The sequence below is a fragment of the Rhipicephalus sanguineus genome, chromosome 6 (assembly GCF_013339695.2).
Source record: "Rhipicephalus sanguineus isolate Rsan-2018 chromosome 6, BIME_Rsan_1.4, whole genome shotgun sequence".
Classification (NCBI taxonomy): Eukaryota; Metazoa; Arthropoda; class Arachnida; order Ixodida; family Ixodidae; genus Rhipicephalus; species Rhipicephalus sanguineus.
Window position 1 is genome coordinate 5,923,239 of NC_051181.1, and position 20,358 is coordinate 5,943,596.

The following is a 20,358-nucleotide window of genomic DNA, read 5'->3' on the forward strand; positions in this document are numbered from 1 at the left end:
TACAGACCACTAAGGAGACACCATACATTTTCTCCCAACAAAATTGCATGAAAATATGATGATTTGCGTGCATATAAGTGATTAATACTAATTAAATTGTCATCAGTGATATATTTATTTTCGAGTCATTAATGCTATATTTTCGCATAGACAGGAGCAATTCTGAGGCTAGATATTATGCAGTTTTTCTTGCGGTCATAGTCACTCCGAGCGAGCGAAAATTATACTTTTGGCATGGCTCGCGGAAAGGGGTGCTTCGAACGACTCATGGAACCTGGTAGTGCCTACAGCAATGTGATAATATGCAAGAGAATACATAGCAAAGTGACGGTAAATGAAGAAACTTGTATTACGAAGGCTGTTCAATTTATGCAAAGCTCAATATATCTTGCTCGTTCTCATCCACTAGTCAACGCATCTAGGAATAACAAGTTGCGCACACAGTTATGTGACTATAAGCGCATATTTTCTTGAGGTCCCACGTTTCATGTGTATGAGCGAACGGCGGTGCAGCGCCGCACACACACGTTGCAAATGACATTTTTCTTCACTCATTTCTTTTTGTAGCATTCCTATCGCTATATGTTACACTAAAACTAAGAAAAGAAATATGACTTATAAGGGCTCGTTTTTCTTTGTTAGAGACCATAATATTGAGAACTTACAGACAACAGTGCCAAGGAAAGTATAGGGGATGTTATTTGTAGTAATTAGGATATAAGTGTGAAGAAAGTAAAGCGGACGAAAAGATAACGTGCCGCCATCAGGTTCAGAAACTGCGACTTTCTGTCATGAGTAAAGGGGCACGAGGCGCGTGCCTAAAGGCAGAATGTGGCGACGGTGTGTGCGGCACGGAAATTCCCCGATGATGTGCACTAGTGCCACGTCCACACACACCGTTGGTCGGGGAAGGGCGCGTGCCACGCGACCCGAGCTGCGGTGAGGGACTACAGGGCAAGGAGTAGTCATTGTTCGGTGGAGTTGGAGAAGAGCAAGGTGGTGTAAGCGAACGTCGCACCCGCGAAGAGAACAGCAAGGCCCAGTTCTGGAGGCAGCGGCAGAAGAGGCCCAGGAGGGTGGCCGTCGACCTTGGTCTCAACCGCGCGAGGATTCCTGGACTTGCGGCAGCCTCATCGCAGCAGTTCTCAGGGCATCTGCGGCATTACCCCAGCTCGACAAGGCGACTGCAACCAACTGACAATCCCCGTAGAGCCACGTCGGCAAGTTGATCCAGTGGCACTGAGGAGAGGCTGAGAGTTAGGCCTAACTGGGCCAGACCAATGTTCTCGACGAAGACCGAAGCATCGGCAATGAAAACGACCAGCGAGGCGGCTGATCAACGATGAGGACTCTGAGACGTCGACAGGAGCTTCGGCGACGGGACAGGGCGTCGACTTTGGCACCGAACCGAGTCAGCGAAAACCACGAGCAGTAAGAACATTCGATTGGGATAGCGACAGGCTGAGGCGCCATAGTGGCCAGACTTTCGGGCTAGGAGAGCTGAAGATAGTTTGAATGGTTTATTTTCGTGCATCTCAGTATTTTCTAATGTTTTACTTATTGTTGTAAATTCTGTGTGTTTATTTTGTTTCGCGTGGTGTGGGAGATAAAGTGTGTTTGCCCTGCCACCGCAGTCTCCCGTCTCTTTCTCCCAACTCCATCCCACGTTGCAAGCGCTCCCGAGATACGTGACACTTTCGAACAACGCGTCCGATGCTCTACCACTGAGCTACGGCGGCGATCATCCCATTGTCCACTTGATGGGGTATGTATATGCAACACTACCATGTTTAAATGCACATATATACCCCACAAAGTTGACGGAAGGATGACCGCCGCAGTTGCTCAGTGGTAGAGCATCGGTCGCGTTATTCGAAGGTCGCAGGTTCGGTCCCTGCCGGCTGCAGGTTATCTTTTCGACCAGTTTATTTCTTCACATTTATATCCTAATTACTACAAATAACACCCCTATACCTTTTGTTGCCATTATTGTCTGTTAGTTCTCATTATTACTGACACTGTAAAATGTGTCTGTTTTCCTAAGCAAAAATATTTATTGGCTGTGAAGCTAAACATGTACAAGCACTAGCACAATATATTTTGTTCAATATCTTCCTGTGTTCGCCCACGTGTATATCACATGTGAAACTCTGGAAACTCATTTGTTGCGAACTAAGCGCACGGTATGGCGTCCTGCCGAGCCATTGTTTCCGATGCAAGAGGATATCAGGATCAGAGTGCGTTTTGTTCGTGCTGTGCAAAGTAATCTGTTTCACACTCGATGTAACGATTGAGGAACCACACTGATAAAGAGCTGGCAGATAAGTGTGAATGGGATTTCAGCCATCTCGCCACCCGATGACGCATCTCAGGTTGACAACGTGTTCGGCTTCAGACACGCATTTCACGCGCTGGTGCGATTGCGCAGGCACAGTTCCTTTACGGCTTCAAGATTTTGGGTGCCTGTCTGCCAGGGAGTGCACTTTACAGGGCGCTATGCGGCCGCAGGTAAGGTGTACGTGTCACGCTATATCTGCGGTTAGGGAGGTAATGTTGTTGGTACCTCACGACACTACAGTACCGGCTATGCGCAAGTCATTGAATGTATAATTTTTCACCATTGTTCCTCTATATCGGACCTACACCCGTCACCCAAATGTAGCTGTTGCGTCTGTAATTAGATGATTAAATCACTCGACTTGGCTTAGATCAAAAGGATTTATTTCTTTACTATTCACGGAACATGTAACATACTACACTGCAAATGGGTTTGAGACTGTTAGGGAGTTTTGGGCACGTTGCGCAGCGTGCATCCTAAAGGTACTACGCGAAACCCCCTTCAAAAGGATGTTTTATTTACATCCTCTTTTAATGAAGTGATTTGATATAACTTGTCTTTCGGAGGTACTTTTGGTGTTTCTATTTAACTCACTTTGGGGGCTTGAACGGAGCGCATTGGAGTTTGTCTGCTGCTTTTAAGAGCTTTTAAAAACCCCTTTTATAGGCGGCTTCGGAGCGGTCGCGAGAAAAAAATATTTAAAGCAATATATTAGCGCTTACGAACAATTTCTGCTATTATTCATCACTAAGACATATTGGAAACTGGACACCAATGCATTTATGCACAGTTACGAGGTTAACATACAAGTACGCACGACACAGGAATCGAACTCGCTACCGCACGCCCTGCAAGCAAACAGCATAAGCATTACACTACACCGCCACCACATGCTTGCTTGCTTTTTTTTCGTGAGCTTATATATGTACCAATATATGTACAAAGTGGCTGGTAACCCGTAGGCAGAACTCCGAACTTCTCTTCTTGTACCATCGGCTTGTGTTTCCGCTTGAGTAAGGACAAAACCTAATTTGTGGGGCGTCATGCAGGCAGACGTCAACACATACGGCTCCGAAATCGTCGATTCGTCGTGTCGTGCCGCTGGAAAAATGATAAACGTGTGCCCTCTCGAGTGCTTCGCCATATATCGACAATGCTTCGCTCCCCTCAAATTTGTGAATACCAGCGCGACAAAGGTATCTTCAGATGGCCGAACGTATGTGCATTCCATGAGCGCATGCTGTGGAGCAATTCTCGTTATATAGAGGGTTTCACAGTTTACTAACACAGGCCCTGGACCGCTTCCGGTTTCCTGCGCTGGCGTAGGCTAGCAGGATTGGCGGGGAACAAAAGCCTTGGCGAGTAGCCCGTAGAGTTTCAACACTTTTCTCCCTGTGTCTAGCAAAATATTTGAATTAAATATTCTTCTAAGCTACACACAACACTAAAAGAGTTAGTCTTTAACTATAAGCGCCTTTCTTTTATGTGAAACTGGAAAAAGAGTATTCCCTTACTCTGACAAATCTTTAAAAAACGCTTTACGCTTCGGTGTTGCAGAATAATAAATGAGGTGACCGGAAGTTTCTTGGGGTACACCACGTGCTCCTGCTATTGCAATCTTGAAACCGTCTATATGCAGCCGCGAGCTGAACGCGTCCAGAGGCGGCAGCGTCTTCTGAGCTGTTGGAAGACCGCGTGCGTTTGCATATAAAAATTACACACGCTGACGTCAGAGTTACGGAACATTGTAACACGCCTACATTAAGTGCGTTTAATGCGCGCGTACAGCCGCGAGCTGCACGCAGGGGCAGCAGCGCCTTCTGAGCAGCTGAACGCTCATCTATTTCCGCAATTAGCGCTTATTGACAGTGCACGCTTTAGCGAAGCATGCAGTGATTTTCTATAATGCATATTCAGTATTTATTTGCTTGTACACTCGGATACCACCTAAATTTCTTATTAATTAGCTTTTATTAAGAATCACGCCACATCGTTAAAACGTAATGCCTAACGTCTGCGCCGAGATCAAGGACAACCTCCCCAAGTTTACCAGTGACAGGTCTCCCACAAAACAAAAAGTTGATGTACTTGCATTTCTCTCTTGTGAACGTCCATGTGTACTTGGCTCTCCCCTTGCACAGATGATGTAGTACTCATTTAAAAAAAATATGCATTACCGTCTTCCTCAATAAAACAGCTGTTCTTAAGAAAATATGCTTCTTTTGAATGACTTAATCACAGTACCAGAGAGTTTGGCTTGCTTGCATTTTAGAATTCCGCAATCATAACACAAACACGAGGACTGTAGCAAATATGCAGAAAACTGGAAAACTCTATCATACGCGCACTCCTTCGTCCACGTGCACATTATATTCAACTTTATTGATACAACAGGCTCCTTCAATTATGCTACTATTGATGAAATATCACCCAATCTACATTATAACAATGTCATTATTTCTGCCTAACTTTCTGTTGCCTATGTCTCCTCTACAATTTGTCATAATGCGTGAATCATTTGTTCAACATGTTTGGTAATAAAACAGAAGCAGTTATAGCAAGCAGGCAGTGTTTCAGCAATTTGGTTTGCAAGCACAAGTTCATTTCTTCGATTTGCATGCACCACAAGTAGTCATACTCCAATATATACAAGAACCAGTGGTTGCAATATTTTATTGGAATCAAAAGAGCAGCAGTTCTTCTGTCAATATAAGGATATATGTATATATATTTCGATCGTTGCACACAGAACATACTCCCAATACTGAACGCGTGGAACAACATATACAGTCAGCCTAAGCACTATACACTATACACAATTCACAGCAGTAAAGCAACACGAACACACGGTGTAAAATCTCATCATAGTGCACACTGACATGTGCACATCACCGTGCCAGTATGTAAGTACAGTTTAAAGAAAGAGGCTACCCAAGGAACTTGGTGTGAGCCTACACATGAAGGCAACTAATTAGTACAATAAGGCTAGCATCATTTTGGGGATACGAAACCGTGTAGACAGGCAGTTGTACAGTTTTTTATTGCATCAGTTTGCCCTATGGCATCAAAACATGTCGCACATGATATTGTGGTTCAATGTCCTGTGGAAAAGCCCAATATAGATCTGTGGCGTTGACTGTAGGTCCACTTAAGACTCATAAAAGAATTCTACAATACCATCAAAATGACAAGGTTGCTTTCCTATATTGCTGTGCATATTCACCCACAGATACCTGGAAGCAATCGTAAATTTTAACACGAAAGTGCTTTATGCCGGGGTCCATCAAGCACATCCGTCATGGATATGACGTTGATAAAAAGGACGCCAACGGGCGAGAAAGAAAAAAAAAACAAGAAAAAGATTCGTCGCTGGGAATCGAACCCACGATCTTGCGGCCGCGACGGCAAGCGCCAGACGCCCTACTGACTAAGCTAGGTCGGCAGATGTTACATACGGCGCGAACGCACCTTAAATCTTTCACACATTCTCTTTCGCACGGTGCTCTCTGTTGGCGGTGTAGGTAGGCGGCGCGGAGCGGGGCGGTGCCGCCGTCTGTGAGATGTGAAAAGAAGTAATGCTTCACGATCGACACTTAATAGCGCTTACTCCGGGACTGCACGCGATATCGGAGGACATGGTTACAGCGTCTCGATACCAGAGAGGTAGACTGGCCGCGCTGGCGTCGCCGAGGCACCCTTGACGCAGTTACGTTGGTTAAGGTCTCTCTTTGCCTTTCGCTTCGTGTTTGCCTGCATCGGCTCATCGGAGTAGTGCAGCTTCCACGTGCACCAACGGGATTTCTCCGCCGCCGACTGCTTCTATTGCGAGAGCACCGACTAACAAAACTGCTGCAATACGCGTTGCAGAAAGAACGCGATTTCGACGGGCGAATGTCGTGCCTTGGTGGAGCGAGACTAGCGCCTGCGAGACAGAGCACAGCGGGACGCACGCGTTTGCGGCTCAGGCTACGAACCTCTAGCTCCCGTGTTGCTGAAGCGTAGTGTGTGGTAGTGTATGCATGAGCGCAGGCGTCGGTCACCCATTGCTAGAAAGCGCGCACCGTTCCGTTTCTCTCCTTAATTGACGACGCTTTGAAGAAGTGCATACCGGGTACGAATGTTGATTATGAGCTTGTTGATATCATCCTTACGCGGGATTCACGATTTGCTGTGTCCAAATAAACGTTCACAACGTCAGCTACCACAACGGTTTAATCATGATCATGGGCGTTAGTCGTCGCGACAGAGACGTGCCGTCAACATGGGAGCATCCGCGTCAAAACGGTGCTGTAGCTGCCCAACACGGATAGACATTGTACAAACTCTCATATATCACTATACAATAAGCACTTCTGTGCTTCTGTGAAATACTTCTGTGAAGACACGTTTCACTTTCGTGTTATACCGATTCCTATGACGGAGGGATCAGCCATGTTTTTTTAGAAGTGTGTTAGGAAGATGTCGGCATAATCACATCACTGCAATGTACTAATACTTCTATTATGCATAACTAGTACAGCTATGCTTCAATGTTTTCATGCCACCTTGTGCCATCAGTAACTCAAAAGTCCATTTTTAATTCCTCACTTGACAGGTTATGCATAATTACCACAATGAAGATAGTCCAAATACCATGGCTGCAACGTCAACTTGGGAATAGGCAATCACATGCACTGAACAAAAAATTTCCCATAAATAGTGACTCGTTGCTTTATACATTGGATCCTAGGACTTGATATGCCATGAGGATGAATTAAAAATTAGCACAATTGTATAGAGGCTGTAAAACAGTCAGGAGTTAAGTTCATAGGTAAGGAAAAGGCGTAAACCGAATCGCAACACAAGCAACGAAGGGGGCGGGACGACACACTACTAACAAATGAAGTTGAACATGTGCTTGGCTTTTTTAGTAATGTTCATGCTCTTTCTGTGGACGTGTGAATGTTTAATCTTGTAATTTTTCATACTGTGTGTTTATGTCTTTCTATGGTTTCGATTAAACTTCAGTTGCTAGTAAAGCATTGTCCTGTCTGCCCCTTTCATTCCTCTGTGAATGTGTGATTGTTTAATCTCGTAATTTTTTCGTACTTGATGTTTACATCTTTCTGTTGTTTCGATTAAACTTCAATTGCTTGTAGCGCGTCATCTTGTCCCATTCATTTCTCTGTGTTGTGATTTTTTTGCATCATCTTTAACTATGAATATACACCAACTCGCCCAACTGTCTCTGTTAGGACATAAGTTTGCTGAATAACACTGGCTTCACTCAGCGTCTTTTTAAACAATGCGAAATTTTCAAATGCACACGATATCAGAAAGGTTGCACGCAGTATTGCGCATAACACACTGCATCAATACCATTGTTGGCCCAAATGTGGTAAGATGTACAAGCTGTTCGATATAGTGTGCAGTGAGGCGCATCAGAATGTTCCCACAATCGTGAGTGTCGGCAGGGGCTTGCAAAAAGGGCACCTGCCCTCCTCAAGACACAGCTGCACTTCACCCCAGCCAAGCTACACCAATGCTCTCCCGCTCACCAGGCTGCTACATTACGCCGCCTTGCACCCCCCAAGACGAAATCCTGCCGACACTCATGCCCGCAATACACTGTCTTGAACACAGACCGGTGGGCAAGTAACTCTTGCTGCTTTGCCAGAAGTGTATTCCTAAAAATTACACGAAGTTCATTAAGATTTCTGTATCTATAAAAATGAATGCCTTACCAAAGACTCGCACTTGACTATCATTTTTGCAGATTTTTTGTGAAAACACAAAATAAGTACAAAATAGAGATGCCGCTAAGTATGTCCCTGTGAGCTTAGTGTGCACAGGGCAAACGGATGTAAAAAATTGGCCGCGTATCTGCGTGTTCCGCTGCAAATGGCGTGTAAAGACGATAGAGGAGGCGCTGCGTGAGATATGGACACCATCTGGCAATACCTCGGGAAACATGAGCTTGTGCAGAGGGTTTCCTTCCTCCGTGGCAGAGGGCGTTCATCGGCGCGCATAGGCATTTTCAGCGCAGCCGCATTTTAAGCGCAGCTTAAGAAAGTAGGCTCTTTAGAATTACGTATCTATGTATTTTCTATAAAGGAACACACCACCTAATAATTACCTAGTGATGTTGCGCCTCAGATACGCGTAATATTTACTTTTTATCGACAACGTTCATAAGTATGAACAGCCTTACCAGATCAAGATGGGTGGGCGGTAAGGAAGTGGTTCAACTTTGGCCGGGTCGCTGAATCGGGTGACAGACAGACAAACAGAGACAGACAGACAGACAGACCAAACTTTCTGCGTTTGTGTTCCCCCAGAAAGACTATCTTCTTTAAAAATGCAAAACAGCACCAGAAGTGTACTCTTGTCATGTTTAACATTGTCTTGGTAGTTTTTGATGTCAGTAAAGTTATCATTATAAGTACACATTTAAAGGGTTGTGAATGTTAGCAAAGTCATGATCAACCGTACCTACTCTGTTTAGGAGTGAAGATTGGGCAACTTGGTATTCAACAATGGCAAAAATAAACAGCGCACTTCTAATGAGGATAAAATAAGGCCTGGGCACAATAATAAAGCTTTCACCTTGTCAGATTGTGTCAACAGTTACGACGCTACGCAGTGACCTTAAAAGCTATGGCAACATAATGCAAAACAGCAAATTAACGAGAGGGAATAAACAAGGTGATTCAACAAAGTGGTTCAACAGAATCAACAGCTGACATAATATTGCGATGAAATTAGTCTTGCACATCTCCTAATGGCCAAGAATATGCACATGTAACCTTGGCATGTTTCAGTGCTGATATGTGACCAATGAAGTTGCATTCATTCCATGCCGTCGAATGATCGTCCATTCTTTTTCTGTTTTCACTGTTTTCTGGTTTTCATTGTTTTCACTAGCGCAAATGTCCGCCCTTTTTGATTTTGTCACTTTGCAGGTCGCGTATGTGTTTTGCCTTTGAATGTGCACACGTTTATGCTACTCTGTCTTTCTTTTTTTTTGCTCTACTGGGTCTTGCGCACTTCTCAAGCTACCATTGTCGCTTTTCGCTTGAGGCCCATGTCTTGTATTTGTGATAGAATAAACAGTTATTCATTCATTCATTACCATAAAATGCATGTACATCACAATATGTATGCACTGTGACTTAGCAGATGTCTGTCAAATGAAATGGCCCTCATTATTTGGCTCTAACATGATTTTTTCGTTCTAGCTAAATGAATCCAAGCTAGTGATGTTAACGTACCTTGATAAGCTATTTCACTGTTCCTCGCTGCATATGTATCAACGTACAATGCTTATGTACCTTAATATGCTATTTTAGGAGACGGGCAGAGCGCGCAATGCAAAGTTGTTGCCGAAAAGTCACCTCACTTCGTTATAATCTGCGCTTCATGGTGTCCCGCAGTTGCATGGTGCCAGAAGGATGTCCAGGGTAGTTCACTGTATCTAAGGTAGATGCTGCAAAACGAGAGCGCACGGTCCTGTCACATGTCAATGCGCTGAAATCGACACCATGACGAAGGATCAAAACAAATGAAGGTAGAGAACAGAATAAATAGAAACCAAAGTTCTCCTTTATGCACATTTCATTACGTCACAATGTGATAACCGTGGCCTTTTGCTCTAGTGTACATCCCCTGAAAGCACTATGCCTGATTCATGCTTTATCACGAGCAAGAAAATTATATCATGCAAACAACTTTTTCAGGACGAACTCGTGTGTACACTTACTAGTCGTGTGAAACATGTGTTATAATCACAGGAGTTCCAAAAGACGCATTACACATCATTGCTATCTGAGTTTAATGACTTCTAAATGCGAAGTATTTCTTAATAATATCTTGGTTTTAACGTCCCGAAACCACGATATGATTATGAAGGACGCCATAGTGGAGGGCTCCGGAAATTTCGACCACCTGGGGTTCTTTTAACGTGCACCCAAATCTAAGTAAACGGGCCTCGAACATTTTCACCTCCATCGAAAATGCAGCCGCTGCGGCCGAGAAGCGATCCCGCGACCTTCGTGTCAACAGTCGAGCGCCATAACCACTAGACCACCGTGGCGGGGCTGCGAAGCGTTTCTTAGCGAACTTCTGCGACTTTCAGCGTATCTACCTCTCTATCTAGCCGCCTACGACTCATCGCTCGTGGGGTCGTTTCGTTAATGGGATGTATGCCAAAATTGGTGTGGCATGACATGACTGTATGAAGAACATAAATTTCGGGTTATAACTTGAAAATGAAGATATGCATTTCATGAACGGTATGATATTCACGTCACTCCCTTGGTTCTCTTGTGGCCGTTTGGTTAACTTGATATTTACCGAAATAGGTATGGTGTCACAAGAGTGTATGACGCAATAGATGAGAGTTTCTAACGTGCAAATCATGACGCGCTTCACATGTATGGCGTGATTTAGACAACATGGTCTCCGGGCGCTCGCGGCCGTTTCGCCTGCTTGATATACACCAAAATTGGTATTGCGCAGCGTGACTGTACGAACAACATATATGACAGCTGGTAACATGAAAATAATGACATGCATGTAATGTACAGCATATTTACACGCCACGCTCGTGGTACGCTCCCGGCCGGTTCGCTGGCTTGACATATACCAAAATTGATATTGGCCGCGAGATCGAGCGGAGTCGCCGCCTAGCGGCTTCTGGCTGAACCGCGCCTAGTGTGGATTGCTCCGTGCGTCGTCTGCTAGCCCCGTTGTGCTTGCATGCGCGCGTACGTCATGCAGATCCTCAAAGGCGGTTTGTTCCGTTGCGTTAGTGCAACTTTAACCGCTCGTACGTATGCCTAACACGATGTAAAGAAGCATTATGTGGCCTTGATAGGCTGTATATTTACTGTAATAAGATCAGAGAGTGCACTTGTCGAGAGTGCTGTGTGTGGTCGTCGTACCCTCCGTTCACAAGAGTCATATCAGTGTAGGTGCCGCTCTGTGGTTCAAGCGCATTGCAAAGCGGATTTGGCGTTGCCCTAAAGACGAGAAGTATTAAATCTCATGTGGATATACTCTTTTAGCGGCGCGGTGGTAAAAAAAGGCTCGTAAAAAAAGGCAACTTGAGCGTTGTGGTTAGGTGTTGTTTATACGTTACGCGAGGAGCTTTAGTTGTGTGCAGTCCTGGTCTCACTAGAGAGAAATATTTCTGCTAAGTCACGTATGACACTTGGGTACTTCAGTTGTCCCCTAAAAAGAACAGACAATGAAATGACACGGAAATCGCAAAACTGAGTTGCCTTGCGCAATTTTAACTTGTGGCGAAATTTATACAAAAACACCCGTGTACTTAGATTAAGGTGCGCGTTAAAGAGCGCTGATGGTCAAAATTAATCCAAACGGCGTAGTTTACATTTATGTCGTAGTAATTTCACGCGAAGCCACATCTTTTTTTCTTCACATTATCTTGAGCGTTTGGGTTGCGTTGTTTAGATTGACAGAAGGCAGCGGATATTATTCGTATAAAAAAGCGTACATTGTTCTTGTGAAACAACCGCACCTTTGTTCCATTGCTGTCGTGCAAGTAATCAAACGAAGAAATTTCCGTGCTGTACAGTTACCTTTGTGTACTGTTACTGGAACAAAAACAAGCGTGTGCGTGGTAAAGGTTTCCGTAGCGCTAAAGCGCTGTCAGCCACGTAGCTTTCCTCAGTAAACCTATAAACTGTCCTCCATTTCATGGATAACTGAATAAGAAATTCGAATGAATATTTGAGCACGCAGTGCACAAAGTGTAATTTCAACTCATCTCGCAGGAATACCGGCTTTCTTTTTGTTGAGGGACATCCAAATGAACATGAAGTAAATAGTTAATTCAGTCGCGCGATACAGTAGTGCGTAGTAGGTGGAACACAAGCTAAACATGTACTATCGTGAGCAATATGAGCTCGAACGCGCGAGCGCGTGGCGAATAGCCTCGAACCCTACATCGGCTGATTCGCAGCGGTCACTGTCGGAAACAAAGTGGAAAGGGCGCCGCGCTTCCGCTAGCTGTTGAGACTCCCGCCTCAATATTGTTGGCGCAAAAACTGTAACTTGTAGCGTGTCAGTGACCGGTAGCGGTGATATCAATTCACATCAACGCGCACAGCCACATCTAATGACCCATCAGACTATGTAGCTGCTGAGATATCGACTGTGATGTAGCCTGCCGTGATGCGCAGGCCATGCTTGTATTATATCTAGGTGGTGTTGGCTGAGCGCTTTGCTACGCCTCTTTTGTTTATTATCGTTTTTCGTGCAATCTTTTTTTTGCGTTTTCATTGCTAGCGGCCGATGGCACGCAGTCAGCTGCCGTTTCGCAGCAACGCTAGCGAAGCGGGTGTGCCAACAGTCAGCGGAAGAGCGCCCCTCCTTTCCCCTCCGGTTTCGGCAGCGCCATGCACGTATCACGTTATCTCGCTTTTGAGGCTATTCGTCACACGCTGGCGTGTTCGAGCTCATATTGCTCACGATAGTACAAATAAAACAACAAGAAAACGTCACCCATTGCGAAAACGCCGACTGTCGCCGAAGGCGAGCAACCCGTTCGTTGGCAGAATGCGCTTCTCTCTCAAGTAATTGGAACGTTCGGCGCGCTTCGTGCATTAATTCGGGAATGAAAGCGCACATATTACCACAAAGCTGCACTCATGACATGCATATCATGTACGGCATACGTAGATGCGTATTTTGTTTGCCGGAAATCGGGTCAAATCGCTCACAACGAAGCGCTGTTGTGCACGTTTGTATACGCGCCGACAACCGCCTATCCACACTAGCGCGGCGACGGTGCTGCCACGTGTAGCCCGATCTCGCGGCGAATAGCATGACGTGATGGTGCGACGAACATAAATGACAAAGTAACATGAAAATAACGACATGTATGTCACGCACGGCATGACTTACGTACCAGGCTCATGGTGCACTCGCGGCCCGTTCTCTAACTTGTTATCGTGCCAAAATTAGTATAGCGGCACGTGACTGTATGACGCACATAAATGACAGCTGGTAAAATGGAAACGATGACATGCATATCATGTACGGCATGGGAGACATGCCACGCTCGTGGGGCGCTCGTGGGCATTTCGCAAGCTTCACATGCCGATGGTTCTTGATTTTTTTTTTTTTGCTCTTTATTGCCCTTTTCACGCGGCGCAGTGTGCAGAACGACATCTACAGTTGCATGAGCAACGATAAGCACTCGCAAAGGGAGAGAACATCAGTATTACTTACCGTTTTTGTTTCTGACTGTGCCGAGCACGCAGGGTGCCCATCATCTGCTTGGTAATGCATAGCGGCACGCTCGTTTGAGTCGACGGGCCGTCCACTCAGCTTTTGACCAATTGAGGTTCTTCAACATGCACATAAATCTATTATCTAGCATTTCGCCTCCATCAAAAATACCACCCACGGCCGGTATCGAATTAGCGATTTTCGGGTTAGCAGCCGAGCACCGTAAGCGCTGTGCAACCGGTAGCTAACCTGTTGATGATAGTGGTTATCATGATGATCCTAGGGGAATTGGCACCTAGCCACTCAGGGGGTTGACGAAGAGTTGGGCGTATCACAAGACCCCAAAACTTTCGCTTGCTACTAGAGAATAATATTTATTTATTTATTTATTTATATTTATTTATTTATTTATTTTTATTTATTTATTTGGTTTGAATACATAGAAAACACGAATACACAGAGCTTATATAAATATCTGTTTCACGAGCGTCGCATGTCACACAAAGCTTATATAACACAGACGTAACACAAATAATTGGTCACATAAAAAAATGTCTTTCATCATCAGCCTGTCTACGCCCACTGCAGGGCAAAGGCCTCTCCCATGTTCCGCCAATCAACCCGATCCTGTGCTTTCTGCTGCCACGTTACACCTGCAAACTTCTTAATCTCATCTACCCACCTAATTTTCTGTCTCCCCCTCGCGCGTTTGCCATCTCTTGGAATCCAGTCAGTTACCCTTAATGACCATCGGTTATCCTGCCGACGTGCTACGTGCCCGGCCCATATCCATTTCTTCTTCTTGATTTCAACTATGATGTCCTTTACGCCCGTTTGTTCCCTGACCCACTCTGCTCTCTTCCTGTCTCTTAAGGTTACACCTATCATTTTCCTTTCCATCGCTCGCTGCGTCGTCCTCAATTTAAGTTTAACCCTATTTGTAAGTCTCCAGGTTTCTGCTCCGTAGGTAAGTACCGGTAAGATGCAGCTGTTATATACCTTCCTCTTCAGGGATAGTGGTAGATTACCATTCATGATTTGATAATGCTTGCCGAATGAGCAAAAAAATGTCTTTCAGCGCGAGGCCAAATCGGTATTTTTTAAGTACGTAAGCAGGGCTCGATGGGCCTGGTCGCGCCGAGCAGCACAACCTCCCGGGAACAGGAAATCATCAAGGTCCGTACACTTAAGACCAATAAGTCCATCTTCCTGATAAGAAGCGCTCGCTGCATAACGAATGCGGTGAACTAAAAAATTATGTGTTCTAGTGACTCAAAGGAGCCACACGACGTAGTACATGACGGACTGTCTCCACGACCTTGACGGTATAATCGCTCACGTACTAATACAGAGCCATCTCTTAGCTAATATAAGAGGGCTCTGTCACGACGAGGCAATCCACGACCACGAATACGGGGAGGCAACAATCCGCTTGCTACACGCTAGTCAGGGTGCTGCTTTAAAAGATGTCGGCGGATCAACAGACGGGCGTTCTCTAGCAGGCACGAAATTTTTGGCAGTCACACTCGTTGTGGGCACAACCTGAAGCTAGGTGATCGGCCTCTCTATTCCGATGAATACCCACATGCGAAGGTATCCACTGGCAAATGAGGAACACCCCACTAGAAGTAGTGTTTGTGGCAGATTTTACAATACTGCATTTAATTGGACCGTGGTAGCTTTTTCTCAACAGTCTGCTGAAGGCAGCACGAGAGTCTGTGAATATGAGAACCTTTGGTGCTCCTAATTATGCTTGAACGTATTTTAAAGCAACATGAACCGGTGATAGTGCCGCGCTTGTTGATGAAGATACAGGCGGTGTACGAAACACCCGTCTGATGTTAGTGAAGGGCAATAGAAAGCTGCAGAGCCACCTTGGCCATCGCTGCATACAGATGCGTCTGTAAATACAAAAGATAATCGTCAAATTTTTCAAATAGGTACGACTGCGCCAACTTAAATCTTGCCGAAACAGGCTGGTCAGACTATTTATGTATTTCGGGAATGGATAGAATAATGGGGAAGGTGCACTGGTTACGCTTTTTCGGGGTTGTGAAGGTAGTGGAATCTTCTGAACTGCTGGCAATAGTAGTAAACAATGCCGCCATTTTCCCCATGCGATATGCCGGGCGTTGAGTGAGGTGATTGTTAGGTACTTTACCGTCCGTTGCTCGGTGCAAACGCTCGGTATGGTGCAGCGCTCTCTGGTCTGCCTGTAGCCTCATGGGCAACTGGTGTGCTTCCGTGAGTAGAGGAACAGATTGCGCCCTGTGAGGTAAACCAAGTATGATTCGGAGGGCAACACGGTGGTCCCGTTCCCACTGAGACATCAAACTAGGCGGCACTTTCAATACTGGCAAAGCGTACATCAAGCCAGAGAGAAGAGCTGACTGATGCACCCGTAGGGCTGTCGTCTGGTCGCAGCCAGCGCCCGTAGCAGTCAGGGCGGCCACATACTTGAAAGGCGTCTGTGATTTGCGCCTACCGGAGTTAATCAGAATGAACTGATGGTCTTAATGAATATCAGAACACCAAGACAACCACTTCAATTAAACATCAAGCAGCAAAAATGGAAGAAAACAGAGGCAGCAATCATTTCGACTGTATACCACAAGCTAAAAAAATCGCCAGATCCTACGCATTGTGGGAATCGATTTCATGTGAACCAGACAACGAGTAGCAGTGTAAGCAGGATTTTTCAACTCGAGCCAAGGATTACCAGGAGGATCGACGTCATTGTTTAAATTGAGTAGTGCGTATGTTGTGGGCTTACCAGGCACGCCGAATACACTTGCGTGCGAATGCACACTACGGAGCGATCCCTTGCATATCATGAGTGACCGTTGCCGGCGTATTCGAGCAACGCTGGACTGTAGCTTGAGGAGCCACAGTTATATACCGTTCGTTGCATTAATATAACAGCCCATAGCCACAACTGCAAACAAGATTGGCTTTGCCATGGCATGTAGCTTGCTTATGGTCTTTTTCCGAAGCGCCTCGAAGCACTAGCGTGGCTCTGTGGTAGAGTGTTTGAATGTCATTCAGAATGCCTGGGTTCGCTTCCTGCTCGAGCCGTGATTTTCATTCCTCGCTTCGGTCGGAATTCTCCCCTCATAGACGACGCCACTGACGCCAGCACCGCATTATCTGAATATGGGGTCCTTAAAGCTATCGCGTTAAGATTAACGATGTCAATTGCGGCTGTCCCTGGGTTGATATAAACTGTGTATCACCTGTGGCGCATATATCACGGTTGGTGGTATGCGCGTTTGTGCCACACGTGACTAGTCGAAAGGATTTGATGACGTACGCGACAGGCAAGTCACATTTTTCATGTAATAACCTGTGAGTTGTGTTCACCATGCATGTATGTCTTCCTACGCCAATTTTGGTATATACCAAGTTAAGTAGGGGACCATGAGAGCGTCCAGACGTCGGCAGCTAGATGGATAAATAGCTAGATAGATAAATGGAAACGGTCAACGTCTCTTTGGTTCGCTAAGAGATGCTTCGCATTTAATATGATAAATTGTTGGAACAATTGAATCAATTTGACTCAGATATTAATTTATCTCCAGCAATGCACATATTCCTGTCCGAGTGTGCCAGAGCGGAAGCTCAAAACGGCAGCAGCAAAGATGGAGAAAATGACACACCAGGTAGCCGCATTATAATTTAGATGGTTCTCAGGGAGGAAAAGAGTCCGCAAACCAGCAAGAACTGATCAAATGTCTTCACCTGATTGCATAACGAACACAAAGGAGTGATCACCACACTAGTTCGCTGTATGCAAGTACATATTTAGAGATTCGTCATCGCAATCATGCCATTGCTGCTTCTGTCTTTTTTGTATTGGAACATGTTATGCTCATAGAGAAGTGTAGGAATGCTGTTAGAGAGGTAAGGGTGCGAGACTTCGTGTACACAATAAAAACATACTTTTCAAATGTGGCTGCAGCAATGAATCCCGTAACTGGAAAGAGAAAAAAACACAGCATGCTATGGTGGGCGGGTTCGAGGAGAGGCGGCCGAGGATGCAGGCCGAAGCCCGAGGGCCGTGGAGTCAACACGCACGCTCCAAGTCGCCAAGAGATGTGCCCCAGTTTATTTTCAGTACACCCTTTGTGTACTACGATCTGTAGAGGGCGCCTCATATTCGGCTTGGCATGCGCGCCCTCTACATCCCCCTTTTTTGTGAAAGTAACAGAAAGCAACCCCTCACTCTCAGGTATGCAACGTAAAATGACAAATGTCTCATGGCACGCTCTAGAAGTTCATCCGCACTGGTGGCCTAACACAACGTCCACACCGAGTGCGCACAACCGACACAGAACTTGAGAACATGAGGGAGTAGCTGGGGCAACCGGTGGCGATTCAACTGGTAGAGGAGTGACCGCCCTAGAAGTTGGACTGCTGCACACAGGCTCTGAGCGAGTTGGAATCTGTGGCGGGCTTCGAGATCCTTGTGGCATTGGACTGGAGCTGCTGAGGTCACAACCACTTCATGACGGAGACTGCTGTGGAACTGGGTGTATCCGGTTATGGACGAGAGCACCTGCATCTGTCTTCACTTCACTTCACTTCACTTCACTTTATTTTCTTAAAGACCTCGAACTGGAGGTATTGCATAAGGGGTGGGGTTTACACATTTGTTTTTACAAAATAGTGGCTACATACATTTATAGAATCACACCAAATTTTAGCTTTTCCGAAGATGATGATGAGCAGGTGGTTTCGACTATATGGCGGGACAGGCCATTCCAGTCAGCTGATGATCGACAAAAGAAAGATGCAGAAAAAGTCGTAGTGCGGCTGCGTGGACGAGTAACTTGCAAGTGGTGCCCTGTGCGCAGCGATGTGCGCGGTGGCAGGGCCAGTATATATGGGGCATGATGAAGCGAGCTGTAGAAAAACTTATGAAAAATGATTATTGAATCAATGCGGCGCCGGGATGATAGCGTGTTTAAACCAGACTGTGCTTTTAGTAATGATATGCTGATGTTATAAGAATGTGACGATTGAATGAACTTTACTGCGCGATTCTGAATGGCTTCTAGGGTATTGATAAGGCATGCTTGATGAGGTGACCAGATGGGAGAAGCCTATTCTAGTTTCGGGAGTACGAGTGACTTATATGCTAGAAGTTTTATGTGACGTGGTGCATGACGCAGATGGCGCTTTAGGAATCCCAGGGTTCGGTTAGCCGAGGCAGTAACGCGTGCTATATGAGGCGACCAGTCTAAGTTATGTGAAAGGGTGACACCAAGGTACTTGAATGTATCCAATGTTTCTAATGTAGTGTTTGCAATAGTGTTTGGTGTGTATGATGGCTGAACACGGCGAGTGAGACATATTAAAAGAAAAGCGGCGCACAAAAAGACGGAGACAAAGAAGAGAAGCACACACAGCGCTGCTTCTTCTTTGTCTCCGTCATTTTGTGCGCCGCTTTTCTTTAAATATGAATATGCACCAACTCGCCCAACTTTCCATTCTGAAACATATTACCTTGCATTTGTTGGGGTTGTGGGTCATCAACCATTCTTTGCACCAATCCTGAATTTTGTTGAGGTCTTCTTGCAAAACAGCGCGATCAGCATTTATAGTGATTGTACGGTAGATGACACAATCATCTGCGAACATTCGAATTTGAGAGGCAACATGCAGGGGGAGGTCATTTATATGAATAAGAAATAGCAGAGGGCCTAAGACGCTACTCTGTGGAACGCCAGAGGGGGGCGGAAATGAAATTATTGACATGTACTGACTGTGATCGGCTAGCAAGGAATTCTTGAATCCAATGGAAAATATCGGGATGTAGATTCAACAGTGAGAGCTTAAGTAACAGCCGTTGGTGGGGTAACTGATCAAGTGCTTTTGCGTAATCAAGAAAAATGGCATTCCTGCTTGTTAGTATCGAGGTTGATGTGTAAGTCGTGGATGAACATGGCAAGTTGCGTTTTGCATGAGAGGCCCTTGAGGAATCCATGTTGAGATGCGTGGAAAAAGTTGTGCCTGTCTCGAAACTGCATGATTTGCGTGTAGATGACGTGCTCCATTATCTTGCAGGGTACGCTAGTCAGAAAAATCGGTCGATAGTTAAGAGGAGAGTTTTCGTTGCCTGATTTGTAGATTGGAACGACCTGCCTTTCCTTCCAGGCGAGGGGATGCTATCGGATGATAAAGACTGCAAGAAAATTAGTCTGAAATAGGCTACGCAGATGTTCTTGGTGTTTTTTAACAGTTTCGTATTGATACCATCTGCCCCTGAGATCGATGAAAATTTAAGATTTTCAATTATGGCCATTATTCTTTGCTCGCTGAATTGGATTGCTGGCATGGCACCCTGGACAGGGGGTGGGTGCACTGGTGGAGGGGCATCAGGTTCAGTGTTGAATACAGATGAAAAAGCAAGGTTAAATACATCAGCACATTCTTGCTCAGGAACCGCAATGTCGTTATGGTCCGTAATGATAACAGCAGAAGGTGGCTTGGGGTTTTAAATTTGCCAGAATTTTTGGGGGTTGCTCTTGAGTACACAAAGTTACGTGTCATAAAAGAAGGTGTGCTTATCATGGTGTATAGCTGATAAGTAAACTTTCTCAGCGAGATAATATTTTTCTCAGGCCGTGGTGCAGTTTTGTTGCCTTGCCAAACGGTAAAGTCGTTTTTACTTATTTTCTAGAGAGTTTAATTTCCTAGTGAACCAAGGTTTATTGCGGTTAGCTTGTACTGAAATAACTGGAATGTGGTTCTTGGCAAGCTCAGTAAATGTTTTTGGAAGATCG

General features: G+C 45.4%; 1 protein-coding gene across 1 annotated transcript in view; it reads left to right on the forward strand.

Annotated features, from left to right (window-relative positions):
- The first annotated feature begins 2,373 nt into the window (after positions 1 to 2,373).
- Positions 2,374 to 20,358, forward strand: part of LOC119395679 (uncharacterized) — a 320,940-nt gene continuing 302,955 nt past the window's right edge. The window contains exon 1 of the mRNA XM_049416426.1: positions 2,374 to 2,508. Coding sequence (XP_049272383.1) covers positions 2,497 to 2,508 — 12 coding nt within the window. The 5' untranslated portion in view covers positions 2,374 to 2,496. The remainder of the gene's footprint in view (positions 2,509 to 20,358) is intronic.